The sequence below is a fragment of the Columba livia genome, chromosome 6 (genome assembly GCF_036013475.1).
Source record: "Columba livia isolate bColLiv1 breed racing homer chromosome 6, bColLiv1.pat.W.v2, whole genome shotgun sequence".
In the NCBI taxonomy this organism is placed as follows: Eukaryota; Metazoa; Chordata; class Aves; order Columbiformes; family Columbidae; genus Columba; species Columba livia.
This window is the reverse complement of record NC_088607.1, coordinates 18,235,906-18,250,946: the sequence shown is the minus strand read 5'-3', so window position 1 is coordinate 18,250,946 and position 15,041 is coordinate 18,235,906. Positions and strand designations below refer to the sequence as shown.

General features: G+C 42.1%; 1 protein-coding gene across 2 annotated transcripts; it reads left to right on the top strand.

Moving 5' to 3' along the window:
• Positions 1-793: 793 nt before the first annotated feature.
• Positions 794-14,528, top strand: ANXA8L1 (annexin A8 like 1). Of its 2 annotated transcripts, XM_065067348.1 has the most exons (13): positions 794-879; positions 990-1,036; positions 5,082-5,172; positions 5,408-5,502; positions 6,616-6,729; positions 7,568-7,658; positions 8,289-8,368; positions 9,007-9,066; positions 9,553-9,646; positions 11,471-11,566; positions 11,814-11,872; positions 12,732-12,854; positions 14,256-14,528. In XM_065067348.1, the coding sequence occupies exons 2-13, from the start codon at positions 1,016-1,018 to the stop codon at positions 14,310-14,312; spliced, it is 981 nt and encodes a 326-aa protein (XP_064923420.1). In that variant the 5' UTR covers positions 794-879; positions 990-1,015; the 3' UTR covers positions 14,313-14,528. The 2 variants fall into 2 exon arrangements, with proteins under 2 accessions (XP_064923420.1, XP_064923421.1); XM_065067349.1 differs by lacking the exons at positions 794-879; positions 990-1,036 and adding an exon at positions 1,458-1,523.
• The last annotated feature ends 513 nt before the right edge of the window (positions 14,529-15,041 follow it).

The window sequence follows — 15,041 nt, the reverse complement described above, 5'->3', positions numbered from 1 at the left end:
GCTCTTTTTAAAACAAACACACACACAAAACCCCAAACAAACAAAATCCACAAAACAAAACTACTACAACAACAACAAAAAAATACAAACAAAAAACCAACTCCTCAGCCTTAACACGTCACAGTAGTTGCTGCAAACGCTATGACAACTTTGCTGAGGATGGTATTACTGAAAGTTGTTAGTCTTAAATGTGTTGGTTCTATGTTAGCCTAGAGATGCTTCTTGACTCCTGTCATGCCAGTCTAGGTATGGGATAGGGGGGGACCTCGCAAGCCTCTGTAGAGTCTGCTGCTTTATTGAGCTTTACTATAAGAATAGGACATGTATGGTGTGGGGTGTGTGTGTGTTTGTGGTGGTCTGGTTTTGTTTTTAAAGGAAGGAAGGGAGGTAGAGGAGGGTTTGTTAAGTTTCTAGAATCCTGTTTTGCTGTGTTTCAGGGTGGTAGAGATAGAAAGATTTGGTAAAAATGAGTTGCTTACTCTGTTGTAGCAAAATACAGCAAGTCCCAGTGGAGTTTTATGCTGAGAAGTTACCTGGTTGTAATTTGCACATTGTGTTGGCGCTAGAGGCCAAAATGTTACTGGGGAAGGGTGTACGTGTGGGGAGTAGCAGTGGAAAAATTAAAATGAGCTTTAGTCACAGGGGTTGAATGTAGGGATCCTCACAAGGGAAGCCTCACTTATTAAGCAACTTGATCTCTCCCTCTGAGATCATATGTGAAAAACAGGTTGAGCCATGTCTGAGGGCGTTGCCCCATGTTATTTGTAGATAAGGATGATTTATACCTGCTTGTTCCCAGCACAGAGAGGCCAGTTACGTTCTGCAGCTACCAGAGGGAATAAACTTCCTGAGGAGTACAGTTATTCCAGTTTCCTTGTGGTAAGTTTATAGAAAAGAACTTTTGTTTCTTCCTTGTGTCCCTCCACCACCTTTGAGTTTCAGATTCCCCAACTGTGAGGTGTGATATGTGTGTTTTTCTTCATCAACAGACCCAGGTATCACTACTAAGACTGCAATGGCATGGTGGAAGGCCTGGGTAAGTAGAGAAAATATTGAAGACAGACAACCTGGTTTGTTTTGTTGTTGTGTTGGTTTTTTTTTTTTGTTTGATTGTTTTTTTTGCACCATAATAAGGTAACTTGTACTGTGTGGGAATGAAATGTTTCCTTTAAAAATCAGTAAGACCTATTTACTGGTTTTCTGACTATAAGATAGCATTCAGCACTTCAAAACCCATGTTTAAGGAAGGTGTCAACATGATTGCTGGCTTTAAGAAGAAGAGCAGGCTCTCCCCGGTCCTTCAGTGGAGAGCGGTGCAGTGGGGTGTTTTTGTGCCTGTGTGCATGGGGAGATGGTGCCAGGGAACAAGTTACATGGCTGAATTCTGCAGGCTCCTTATCTGTTCCCTTCTCTTGTGATAGTGAGTTCAGAGCACTGGCCTGTCCTCATTTGGGTCCTCAGTTGTGCTGGCAGTCTGTGGTTACAGAGGGAGATGTGGTCAAACTACAATGTCTTTTTCTTTGGTAGGTTTTTAATATTGCGTGACAATGTGGATTTAAGCTCTCTGTCTGTCTGCTAGGAGCCAGAAATGCTGTGTATGTTCTATTTTAACCTCTCAAGGTTTTGAGAGGAATGTGGCAGGATAGGGTGGTACTCTTGGGATGCACTGGGCAGCCTCCAGGATATGGCTCAGGTCAGATGGGAGGCAGGTCTGGTGATGTGCAGATCTCTGCTGCCATCCATGGCAGTTCTCCCATTAGCCTCTGTGGAAGGCCAGGCTTACCTCCAGACTACAAAGCCTGGAAGAGACTGGCTGAAGATGTGTGATGGAGGAGTACTGGTAAAGAAGTCTTCTTTCCCAGCCCCACCCCCTGCCCAGCACCACTACCAGTAGTGCACAGGCTTTCTCTGGAGTGCTTTTGTCTTGCTTGTGGAAAGATTTGTCCCAGTCCCCCTGATTCTTGCTGTGAAGACACCTTTATGTTTCAGCAGCCCATGCTAGGAGTGAGCCAGCACCGAGGCTCCAGTGCTGCTGCTCCTCTCCCACCTGGGCACTGGCAGCCCTGGTGCAGGCGGCTGGGCTGGGGACAAGGGGCTCTGCTCCCACATGCCAGCAGAGGTACCTGGAAAGTGCAAGAGAGCTGCTCTGCAGTGTGTATCACCTCAGGTGCAATACAGCATCAAGGAGTTAGAAAACATTTTGCAAGAAGATGATCATTTTTCAAGTTGTCAGTTACAATTTTGCAACCAAGGGGTGGGAAAGAAAAACAGCCAACCAAACAAGCAAAAAAGACTTTCAGTAGGCTTCAGATAGGGAAATTTTCTGATCTCAAAATATCATGATTTTTTTTTTTTCCCCAGTAATATTAAAATTGTAATCTTCTTTTCTGCTAATTTCCCTCTGCCTCCCTGTTTCATTTTGGAAGCTTAGTATAGTAAAATGGATTTTTTTTTTTTTTTTTTTTTCAAAGCTTGTAGAAGCTGTCAATTTCTTTCTTTTTCCTTTCTGTTGATCTGTTCCCCATTAACCCCCAAGCTAGGAATCATTTGATAACTTAGAGTGAGAAAAGGAGAAGGGCCCTTGAAAGCTCCAGTGATTTCTTACCTGTCAGTGTTGTAGGCAGCAGAGGCATGAAAAGATGAGAGGACAAAGGAAGGATGGTAAAAATTGTTTTGATTTTTCTAAACCCTTCACAGAAAATGCAGTTCAAAACCAAAAAGAATGAAAAAATGTGAAACTTTTTCAGAAAGTTTCAGCTGAAAAGTCCCCAGTAACCCTGCCTGTTCCCAGATTCCACCTTTTCAATAAAACACTCTTTTCTTACCAAAATATTTTCAAACCTAAACTTTTAATATCCCTCCCCTTCATTTATAGGTAAAACTTTACAGAGCATCAGCTGTAAGGTATGCTGATTCCATTGCTTTCATACCAATTATTCATCTATTCATCATCACTTAAGAGTTATACAGATGCCTTGAGTAGTTTCAGTTAGGTAATTGTAGGATCGGTTCACCTGGGAAACAAGACCAAACTCAACACGGTTTCTCTGGCAACCTGTTGTGATTGTGTCTGTACTGGAACAATTATGTACACAGAGAGTAAGGTGTATGAGTGCGTCATGAGGGTGCTACCTGAGCCAAGATGGGCTGTAAATGTTTATTGGAATTAGTACCCAAAAAGACCATTGTTTAATTTGTTTCTGTTGCTGTCAAATGAAAGCTCAGCTTTGCACTCCCTCTTTCACTGATTCACCAGGCACAGATCCAGAGTGTTTCTTTCTCATGGTCCTGTAGTGCAGCTAGAGAGGATTGTCCATATTTTTCAGAGCAAAATCAGATGGACGAGTGTAGCATGCTTTCCAGGGTAGTTTTTATGGTGCTGGTTGATTTTGCAGGGTACCAGAAAAAGAGCACTTGCAATGGTCCTGTGAGCTCAGCCAGACTCTGTTCCAGGCTGATGACAAGCCATTGGGGATGTTAATGCTTTAGTCTGTCACTCTTCTTTCTGCAGTGACAGTTTCAGCACAGCCTTAAACTTGCTGCTCAGTTATTAGTGGGATTCAAAGCTGCAACTATTAAGAAGTTTCCTGTTGATACCATCTGTTTCACAGCTGCTCTTTCTCCTGGGAGCAAGGTGTGGTAGCACTGGAGTCTGTCTCTGTGCTGGCTGTAACACAAGCTTCTCCAGATCTTGCTAGCTGATGAACATACTGCCTCTCTCAATACTCCTCATTGCCTTTGGTTGCTTGTCACTGCTCCCAGAGCTCGGCTGGCAAAGGGGCTGGAATGCGAACATGTGCCAACTGCGTCTACTGGTAAAGCACTCAACAAGGGCACCTGAGCTGGTTTACTCTCAGCCAGCCTGAGCATCTGTGCAGCACAGTGAGGGGATGCTTCATTACAGCACTCAGCCAGACCTGGCATTTGTTGACAGACACTCCTGAGCACACAGCCATTAATTTTCCAGCCTCTCATTAAAAACAGGAATGCACATCCTGAAGGGAATTTCCACAAGCTAGCAAGGATAACTTGAAGGCTTTTTCCTTTGGGGAGGCTTTTTTCTCCAGGGAGGACTTGTGTGACCTGGAAGGACTCTAGACAAAGAGGGCTCTTTCAAACAGGAAATAAGAGCAGAAGGGATTTGCATCATAGCAGGAGGCTTCTGGGTGACACTGTGTGTCTGTATTTTCCAAGTCAGGAGGGATAACTGTAAGTGATTCCTTGCGATCTGTAAGCTCTGATTTGAAGGCACTTTTTATCTGACTGTGAAGCCACCCCCATTGAAAAATCCACCAGGTCATATTGATATCATTAGTTCAAAATTATTCCTACAAGTAAATTTATGAAAATACAGTAGTTTCCTGGGGCAACTTTAATCTCTCTGCTGCTTAGAAAGAGAAAATTCTGTCCATTATTGGAATGAAGTAGTGATGACTCTTTGTGCCTAACAACTCATGTACTCCACTGTTGATAGGACCTTGTTGTTTGAGAAGCATCAATATGTCCAAGCCAGTCCCTTGACGAACAGCTCTTGTTACAATGAAGCTTCTAAGCGTGGGTCTTGGTTGATGGCCCTGCTATGTTGTGGTGATGGGAATAAGTCTCAGTGGGTCTTCCTGCCCTGGGCCTCTGGCACTGGCAGCACCTTAGGGGTCTGTCTGGAGGATTCCTGTGTAGTTGGCTCTTGGTTTGGGGGAGAACATCAAACCTGCACTCCTCCAGATGGATCTCTTCCTTCCACGTGTTCTCTTGGCTTCCTTCTTGAAACCAGCTGTGCAGAAGTGCAGCAGCAGAATAAAACTGCTACTTAGAAAAATGGTTTCTCAGAGCATGACTATTCCATGAAATCAGAATGCGTGAAAACTACCCTGCCCTAAATCACTGGGAAGTGCAGTATGATATGGTGGCATGTGAATCACTGAATTTAAGGGGTGAATAGGAAAGTCTAGCCTTCTCAGCTTTTTCTGCCAGACTAACTGTATCTAATATCTGTTGCAGCAATGTCAGTTATGCTTCGCACTTTGTGTTTCTACTGATGAAAAGCAATAGTGAAATGTCCCATATTTTTCTTCCTCTTTCAGAGTGAAGCAGAGGGCAAGTCCGTGACAGGTGCTTTAAACTTTGACCCTGTACCTGATGCTCAAACTTTGTACAAAGCCATGAAAGGTTTTGGTGAGTTGACTCCAACTACATGTGTAAATTCTATTTTCTGCTTATGATTGCCAAGTTTAAAGCCATTCCTTTAGAAAATTGCAGCCAGAAATATCACCTTTTTAAAGTGGAAAATTAAAAATTAAAGTTTTATCAGTACATACTTAAACTTCTGCATGAAGGCAGTGAACTAGGGAAGGATGTTTCGATATTCAAAGTGAGTCAACTTATTCTGTGCACTTGTTGTTCTCCACAGGGACTGATGAACAAGCTATAATTGACGTCCTAACCAAGAGAACCAATATGCAGCGTCAACAGATTGCCATATCATTCAAAGGACAGTTTGGAAAGGTTCTTTCAAAACAGAGCCATATTCGGTCACTGTTTCACTGCATTCAGGGTGTAGTAAATGGGTATACAGTTAATCCTGCAAGCATGAGGCTAACAATATGCAGGTCTTCTGCAAATAAGTACAATAATATTTATTTATAAAGCCTGGAGGGAATATGTGAAATTAATTTCTGGTTGGAAAAAAATTGTTTTCCCCCAAAGATTGGAATTTTTTTTTTGTATAATGCTTTTTGACCTGAAATAATTTTTAAACTATTTTAATTTAAAGTTCTTACTGTTTTAAATGCTGTAACAAAAACTGATACCTTTCTTAGTGGCATTTTCAGTAAAATATTAATTTGATTTGGGGCCCTTTAAATGCCAAAGAAAGTTCAATTTAAAGGCTTTTAATTACATTCATTTGGAGATTCTGAACATGAAAACAAACTAAGCTTATTGACAACCATGTTTTCCTGTGGCTATCTTTGAGAAAATCTTTTCTTGGGAAAACTTTTCCACTGGAAAACTCTGTCACCAGTCCTACTCTAGAGTTCCAAATGGAAGGGGGACAGGAATGCAAGGGCCTCAAGAAAGAAGGAAAATGGGCGGTGCAGGGGTTGAAGCCCGGGACAATGAATAGCGTGCTTACATCCCACTAAAACAGGGTGAGTCGCACCCTAAAAAAACCTGCGTTATAGTGAAAGGGAAGTTTGAAGTCTGTCTTCAGACAGACTGCACGTCTGATTCTGCAAAAGTCCTGTGTGCATGTTTCTATGCAGGCTTTGGGAATCATCTCTGTCTGAAGCTACATCCCTTGCTCAATCCAGGGCCCTTAGCTGCCTGGTTCTGCTCACTGAGTAAGGCAGGGTGGAGGAGGATTTTAATCTTCCCTATTCTGCTGCAGAATTAATTAGTACCTTGGAGAAGTGTGAGTATTGGGACAGTAGGGAATGTGGAAGGACCTAGACAAATCCTATTTGGAGTTGGGTGCCTTTTTCAGTCCCAGGACCTCTTCTGATAAGCTATCAACACAACACAGCTTCATTGCTGTAGGTCACAGTGATGGAAACAGCACCAGGCAGTAAAAAGATCCTGTAAGGTTTTTTATGTAACTGTGTGATGCATGTTTAACAGGATCTGATTGAAAGCCTGAAGTCTGAACTGAGTGGCGACTTTGAGAGGCTCATTGTGGCTCTCATGTACTCCCCATTCAAGTATGATGCCAAGGAGCTCCATGATGCCATGAAGGTAAGTGAATTGCATGCTGATATTTCAGTAGTAGCGCAGACACAGTTCTAATTTCCTGTAACTGTTCTTCTAATGCAAGTGGTAATAACCGGACTATTAGATGATTGAATTTGTTATTAGTGGTAGCCCTTGAGAAATAGTTGTATCATTAATGCCTACTATGGGGGGAAATGCTGCTTTAATATTTAGGGCTTTATGAGAGTTTCCATACATAGATGTCTCACAGAGCCTGGGGAAGGCAACAGCAAAACTAAGTTCAGCTTTGACAAAAAATGAACATATACAGATCATGTTTTTCAGTTAAACATCTCTTCACTGCTTCTTGCAGTGCTTCTCCTGAATGAAGCTCAGTCACACAAAACTTCTGCCCTGACACTCTGCCTGAGATGTGAAGCTTTTAAGAAATCAAGGAGTGGTGGTGCAAGGGCCAGGCTAGGGTTGCCTGGATTCTCAGCTATTGATACAGTATCTTTTCAAATTTCAGATGCAGAGAATTCTTTTAAAATGGTACAAAGATGGACTGAATAGACAAACATTGGTCTCCCTACATCCGTCTAACTCTGTTTGTTATCAAAGATACAAATCCAGAAATGCATTGCAGAAATGCAGCGTTACATAAAGTAATCCTTTATGAACTAGGCACCTCAGTAAAAGAAACCATGGTCAAACCAAATGTGTTTCATGTCTCCAGCTTTCATCATGACCACATCTCAGAGCTCAGCATGCAGCCTAACACTTTGATGCCATCCAACACCTCACTTGACCATACATCTCTAGCAATAAATTTCATTCCACGCCTTTCTCCACCTTTATTTCTTCACTATGTTTTCTATTAAAGGGTGTGGGAACAAGTGAAGATGTTATCATAGAGATCCTGGCATCCCGAACAAAAGCACAGATCAAGGAAATAATTAAGGCATACAAAGAAGGTAAAGTGCCTGGGGCTCTGATTTGTGTGGTCAGACCAATGTGGGATGGCCTGATTACACAGCAGGAATGGTGTTATCAACTAGCACTGTCAGCAGGAAAATGGGCTTTTTAAAAGCAAGAAGGTGCAACCTAACTCTGCTTTCAGCCTGGCAAACAAAACACGACTATGCTGAGAGAATTTAAAAATCCCTTTCTAGGTCTCTATGCAGCTACAGGAAAAGGTCAACAAATCACAAATTTTTTTGGCTTGGGCACACAGGCTATTTGTCAGAATGCAAAAGAAACTATAGCTATGCACTTGGCTTTTTATCCCCACTAAATATGTTCTAGATGAGTATTTATCAAATCTGTATTTGTAAACATGTGATATCCCTTTGGTCCTTAAACTAAATCTCTGACGTTAACTCTGTTAATGCCTTGAATATCAGTGGAGCTAATGACCCAGTCACATGTGAATGCCAACCTGGGTACCACTGAGTGTGTGAGCTGATCTCAGACCTAGATTTTTTTCCCTAGCGACCTTCTTGACTAGTGTCAGGCTATTGTGTGCTCTTGAGTAACTAGTAGTATCTTGACTATATGACCCAAATAACAAATCCTTCCCTTGTCCTTCTCTTCTCCTTTGGTAGAATACGGTTCTGATCTGGAGGAAGACATAAAATCAGATACAAGTGGCTACTTTGAACAGATTCTGGTTTGCCTTCTTCAGGTAATGCTAGAGAAGAGAAATGAGGGTATAAAAATCTTCACATTTTTCTCTTCCTTTTTGGAGTAGACATGTAATAGAAGAGGCAATACAGTCATGATCACCAGAGAAACCGCAGAGACAAAAGTGTCACTTGAACTCGATGTGTTTCAGCTTCAATGTGACTGCAGTAGGGAACCCTCCCTTAGCTGCAGTAAGAGAGCTGGGAGCTTGCAATCATCTCTGCTGCAAGGAGGTACCTCACTTTTCCATGTGCATAAAGCCACTGCACTCTACCAGGGTCTTAGAAAACAATGCCACTCAGCTATGATTCACTACTCTTCCAGGGTCTGTGCCCTCAATGCAGAGTGCATTCAGATGAATTTATCCCATCATGTTTTCTGAATTTTCCTGCCTAGCAACAGAATAACTTAGCATTTTTTTTTACTCCTCTTCCTGTGACTGATTTCAGTGCTTTTCAGTGTAGACATTAGCACTTGTGCTGTCTGAAACATTACTGTTTGAGTACTCTGCAGAAATAGGTAACTGAGAAGGATAATTGATTTTTTTGCCCAGAACATACATTGTGATCCTTATATTTAGAAGAATCTTCATGAGACAAAGTGGTTATCTTTCTTTTTTTTTTTTTTTTTTTCTCATAGGGTGAGAGGGACAATGAGTATTTCTATGTGGACATAGCACTGGCTCGCCAAGATGCAGAGGTACTCTCAAACACCTGTGATCAGTGATACGCCTGCATTCTACCTGCCTTGAGCTTCAGAGTGCATCAGCAGAGGGCTGGAGCCACAGTAGAGAAGGGGTGGTCTTGAAGTGGAAGCAGCTTGGGGGTCTTCAATTTTGCTTTGCTGTTTCAAAGAGTGGTGAGAGTTGGACTTGGGCTCATCTGGTTGTGACATGTGAAAATATATGCATATGGTGTGGTGTTACAGCACCATAACAGCACGAGTATTGTTGGTTGCTCCAGCTGCTGCAGGAGGGATGGAAAGGGTGGAAACAGTGGCTGCTCCAATTTGACTAGAAGACATGGTCTAGGGTTTTCATAACCAACCATTCCAGTAGAGTCTAGGTCTAGGTTTAGGTTGCTTTGAACCTCTTTATCCCAGCAGTGCCTTAAGCCAAGCTGTGTTCCTTTACCAGCTACATACACACAGAGAACATCTTTCTAACAATTGTGTGTTAAACTACAGACTCTCCATGCTGCTGGGGAGAAGATAAAGGGCACTGATGAGGTACAGTTTATCACCATCTTGTGCAAGAGGAGTGCCACACACCTGCTGAAAGGTATGGAGCAGAGCCTACAATCCCAAGCCTCTGCAATGAGAAATCATCCTAGCCAAAAAGAAGAGACAGGGCTATAGATGGGAGAGATGGGTGGTCACAAATAAGTACCTGAGTCTGTCTGCTAATCCTTGGTCACTCCAGTGATGAAAAGGTGCCAGCAGCTTTCGTGAAAACTGATGAAGACTTAGTGCTGCTGAAAATCAAGTGGCTTATTTACAAGTCCTTATACAGTGGCAATGGCTGGGTGTTATAGGTTCTTTTGTAAACCCAAGGGGAGAAAGAGAGAGAGAGTCTCTTTCCAGCCAGGTAGGAGCTTGCAGTGGACAGATCCATGACCCTTTGAATGTGGGTTCCTCTGGGAAAAAATTGCCCAAAAAGTCATTGGTTATTCAGTGCTGAAGAATGACAGGGTGCACCCTGCATTTCTGCCCCAGGTTCTTCTGAGGACATCAGAGACTGCTGGGATAGAAGACACTAACCCACCTCCACCTAAGGGAGCCCTCAGCTCCCCACTGCCCTATGCAGCAGAAACCTGGCCTTGTCATCTCAAGACTTTTGAGGCAGCCCAAGGCCTTGGTTTTTATTATGTTGGCTGAGTATAAGCATATCAAGTACTGTGTAAATGAGCTGGACCTAAACTGATAAATTTAGCTGATGACTAGGTATGCCTGAGTTTTTTCAAGCTGAGGTCTTCTGAGACTGTTTTCCAGAGCCTGGAGGCCAGCTCCCCCTTGTGTTTCAAATTTAATCTCACAGCATCACGTAGAAAACAAACCCCCAAAAGCTATCTTTAGTCTTTGGCTGTGTCTGCCTCTAAGAACTGAATTTCAACTAGTTATAAGGATGTAATCAATCTTTGCAACCTCCTGTATAACCAAGCAAGTAATTTCCTCTGTGCTGCCACAGCCTGTAACTGTTTATGTTTAAAACTTGAGTGTAATTGTTAGAGCTAATTTTTTTTTCAATATGGAGAGTAGGCCTGAGTTAGAAGGTTTTAGCCATCTGTCTACTCTGTGGAATTGCCTTTCCCTGAAGTATCTGAGTGTTAACATTTAGGTTTCTGATCTTGAATGCTGAGCAAACTTCACTAAGATGTCTATTGCATTAGTTTTCCTTCTTGATCTGAAAGCTAGGAATCAAAATTGATATCCATAATTGTGAACCTTGGAGTACACAGAGTACATAAGGTGAACAATTTCTCTGTTGCTGAGGTTTTGTTACTGTGGGATTTCAATTATTTTGGAATTTGCACCTGTGTTTTGCTCATCTTTTCTAAATGGTGATTTGTGGTTTTGTTTTTGGTGTTCTGTTGTTTTGTTTGTTTTTTTTTTTTCTTTAATTGTGGTTGAAATAATATGTTTTCCCAAACTGCTGTCATAATTTAAAAGTCTAAAGACCATAAGCAGCACAGTTTCCTAGGGTTAATTGGATATTATTTTTGCTTCTGAAGCTAGTGATATCAAACACAGGACCAAATGGTAGAGTTGTGCCTAACCTTCTGTTGTCTGCTTCATTTCTGCGGTTAAAGACAGTGGCAAAGGGTCACATTTCAAAATAAATATTAAGTGACTGAGCTTGCATTTTTAAATGAAGGCAGGAATTAAGACCTGTGGATGGGTTGGGTTCTTCTGAACTTTGCCATCCATTGTTGTAGTTGATTTCTGTGCTTGGCTAACGCCTCCTGCAGTTGGTGCAAATGTGGCCATTGTTTCGGTGAGATCTCTGTTTACATATTGCAACACAAGCAATCCCTGTAAATATTTGCATCAAAGTGTCTGAGCAGTTGCTTGGTAAAAAAATTGAAGTTCTTTGTGTTTCAAACAGTGTTTGAAGAATACCAGAAACTGGCTGGTAAGAGCATAGAAGACTCTATCAAGAGTGAAACTCATGGTTCACTCGAGGATGCCATGCTGGCTATTGGTAAGAGTGGCTACATTTCCTTTTCTTTTGTCTGAGTCTGCTGTCTTTTCTCCTGCAGCAGTTGACTGTTATGGGATGGATCTACTTTATAAAGGTATCTGGTAGGAAGTAAAGGGTACTTCTTAGGTAACATAAACACGGATCCTAGGGGCACACTGAATTAATGGAAAGCATGTTGAACCTCTGTTACCTGCTGCCCTAGACTGGAATTACCTTTGATTCTTACTCAGCCTTTTTGTATGCCTAGTGAAATGCACCAGGAATGTCCACCGCTACTTTGCAGAGAGGCTGTACCATGCTTTAAAGGTAAGACTCTTCATTGTAACATACTTGTTTTCACACTGGACCTGTAAACTGACTTCCACCAATTCAAATTAGGAGACCCAAGGTTTTGGTGAAATCCAGCAAGTTTAGTGCTATTGTTGCGAGTAACAGTAAAATCCTTTCAAACACCTTGGATAGAAAAGTACCCTTTAAGCTTGCAATACAAAGAGAATGTGGCTTTTCTGACTTGGCAGTTTGCAAGGAACCCAGTCCCACCTTTTGGAATACGGACAAAACTTTTGGAAGAGACTTTTCTAGGAGATAGATTTTGATAGAGTTTTGCCCATAATGTTAACTTCATGGACTGGACCACAGTATTTCCTTTTAAGAAAGCAATTCTCTCAATGGCAGTACAAAATGAAAAAGTTCCAAAGGGGGATGCATAAGGCATCTGCAAGTTGTACTGCTAGAACTCCCAACTGATATGTAAAAGATGTTAACTCTCCCAACTTTGTGGAAAGCTGAGATGACTGATTATTTTTGTTATCAGTGTGATATCCTGTGAGTGGTTAAACAATGCTGGTTGAAGACAAGAGTTTCATGGGTGATGCTGCAGAATGACAATATGTATTCAGTGCTGACTTCCAACTCTGTAGCATGTTTGCTTTTGCATTTGACATGTGTAAAGGCTTATAGCACTTCCCTGGTTGGCTTGTGGTATTGACAGTGGCTTCTGGGAGTGGGGTGGGCATTGACCCTCCAGAAAGAGAAGCAGATGTGCTGCAGAACACATGCCAGGTGATGTTTGAAAGCTCTCTCCTCCTGAGCTGGACCACTTTTTGCAAAAGCTTATCCCTTGAACACCCACTAACGTCACAGACTGATACATCTGTTATTCCAGGGGGCTGGCACTCATGATGGGACTCTCATAAGGGTGATTGTTTCTCGAAGTGAAGTTGATTTAAATCTCATAAAGGCTGAATTCAAGCATATTGCAGGGAAGACTCTCTCCAGTATGATTCTGGTAAGCAGCATCCTCGTATGATGGTTCTTAGCCATCATGCAAATTCCTATCCTGTCCAGCACCATGGGGTTCTTCCATGGTTGTTTTCACTAAAAATGTCTTTTCTGCTAAGATCATAGCTCTCCTTCATTAGGCCTATTTATGGTTATCTCCTTGAGAGACATATGCCTGAAAGGTGAGTCAGATTGTGTGCTCTGTAAGTGACTTGGGCAAGTCCAAACTTGAGGAGAGACTGCTCCAGGTTTTTCATGGACCAGACTGTATTTCTGCACTTCATGATCTCCTAGATGACTCTATATGTATTTAATCCTCCCTGTTAAATCTTTGCCACACTCTTATGTCATTTTCTCCTCTCTCTCTGCTGTTCTTAGCTACTTCAAGTCTGAGGCATATAAGACAAAACAGCGCTGGGGTTTTTTTAATTTTCTTTTTGTTGTTGATTGGTGTGTGGTGTTCGAGTGGGTTTTTTGGTGGTATTTGGTTTTGGTTGTTCTTGGTTTGGTTCACTCTTTTGTTTGGTTGGTTTTTAGCTGATTTATCTCAGCTGATGGCCTGGTCTATACTGTGGTGAGATAGGTTTAGAAACTGAAATTTGTCAAAGCTTGTTGTAGTTTCTGAGGTTTGAGTCTCAGGTCTGAGTGAATGACCCTGTCCTGATACAGCTGAAATTCTGGATTTTACCAATTGTCCGAAGGACTCTGGGACATTCCTCTCCCCCAGTGCAAACGACACAGAAACCCTATCCTTAGCAGTCCCCATGGCAAGTCTGTTTCTGTAATGAAGGCCCTTTCTTCTAATTGGTACTGTCAGTGTCTGTCTTGTTGATTAATGATCAGTCTTCAAGGGTCTGTATGGAATATTCATTCCTTCTGAGAAGCAGAGCTGGCTTTACACCTGTCATCACAAAACATTCAAAGGGAGCAAAATTTTTATCTAGTGAAATTCTCTGTAGTGTTTGTCTAGATCAAGATGACCATATTTGTGGCTTTTTGAAAAATGTCGTGCATGAAGGCTAACTATACTGCCCTTTCCCTTCTTGTAGAGGAGAGACACTACACAAATACCCAGGGACATAAAAACCGAGCACCACAGGGTTGGTTGCTCTTGTTCGTGCTGACTTTATCTGTGCCACTCTGTGGGACAGAGCCCTGATCAATTGCTCGTCTAGACTCCAAAGAAAATAATTGGACTTGATAAATGTTATTTCAGGTGGCAGCTACAAGCCTCATTTCTCTGTTCACTTTTGATGGTGTGTCAGCTGGCCGTAACTGCTGAAGTCTGACTTGCTCTTTCCAAAGTCCTTTTCCTGCGTGGGCATATTCCACAGACTGACAAATTAAACACTTGGAGCGTGCAGAAGAACTTCCACACTCACTTTTTTTTAACTTTTTCTCCTGTCAGGATGACACCAGCGGTGATTACAAGACAGCCTTGCTGAATCTCTGTGGCAGTGACTGACAAAATCTAGGAAGAAGATGTTGAAATGGATACAGAGAGAAAACTATGAGTGAACAAGGGTCTGAAAATGTACATGTAGAAAATCTTTCCATGCATCCAAATGGGGTGAAAAAGATGATCAAATTTATGGTCAGGATTTCCAAAGCTCTCTGAAGGCTGTGAATGCTCATTACACATTAAAAGCTATTCGCTTCTCCAGCAGTTTTTCAAACACAAGTGGGAATGTTTCTTTTTGTTTCCATTTCGTTCTGTGCAATTTCCCTTCCCTTTTAACACACTGTGTAGGATGGCACTTAGACATGAAATTAATGGCTTTTTTGAGTCATTGAACCCTCTGTAGGTGTTTCACAAGTCTGAACACCCCTACAAAGCCTGGTCTTCGTTAACTTCATTAGGATAAGCTGGTGAAGCACTCACCATTCGATGCTAGCAGGATGGGTCTGGAAGGAGTTCCAGATACTAATGGGGCTTTAGGATATGGGTCAGAACAGAGAATTAAATCCTAGGGCACCTGATTAAGCAGACTTAGTTGCATGACTTCAGTGAGAACTCCCCAAGGAGCAGGGAATGGCAGGGCCAAATGGGCTGGAAGCATGTAAAATTTGAAAGCTGTGTGTCCAATTTCCTTCTAGCTGCAGGGGTGGGGGAGACTGGCAAGTTCAGATGTGTCATCACTGTCAGACTGTGGGAAAAAGTAAACTGGGGCATATTTTTTTGTTTTCAGTGAAT

What these genes read in the sequence shown, in the direction of transcription:
- ANXA8L1 (XM_065067348.1), top strand. Translation starts at nt 1,016, where the DNA reads ATGGCATGGTGGAAGGCCTGG. An exon ending in CAAAGCCATGAAAGGTTTTG is followed by an intron (nt 5,173 to 5,407) that starts GTGAGTTGACTC and finishes TGTTCTCCACAG; the next exon opens with GGACTGATGAACAAGCTATA. An exon ending in TGCCACACACCTGCTGAAAG is followed by an intron (nt 9,647 to 11,470) that starts GTATGGAGCAGA and finishes TGTTTCAAACAG; the next exon opens with TGTTTGAAGAATACCAGAAA.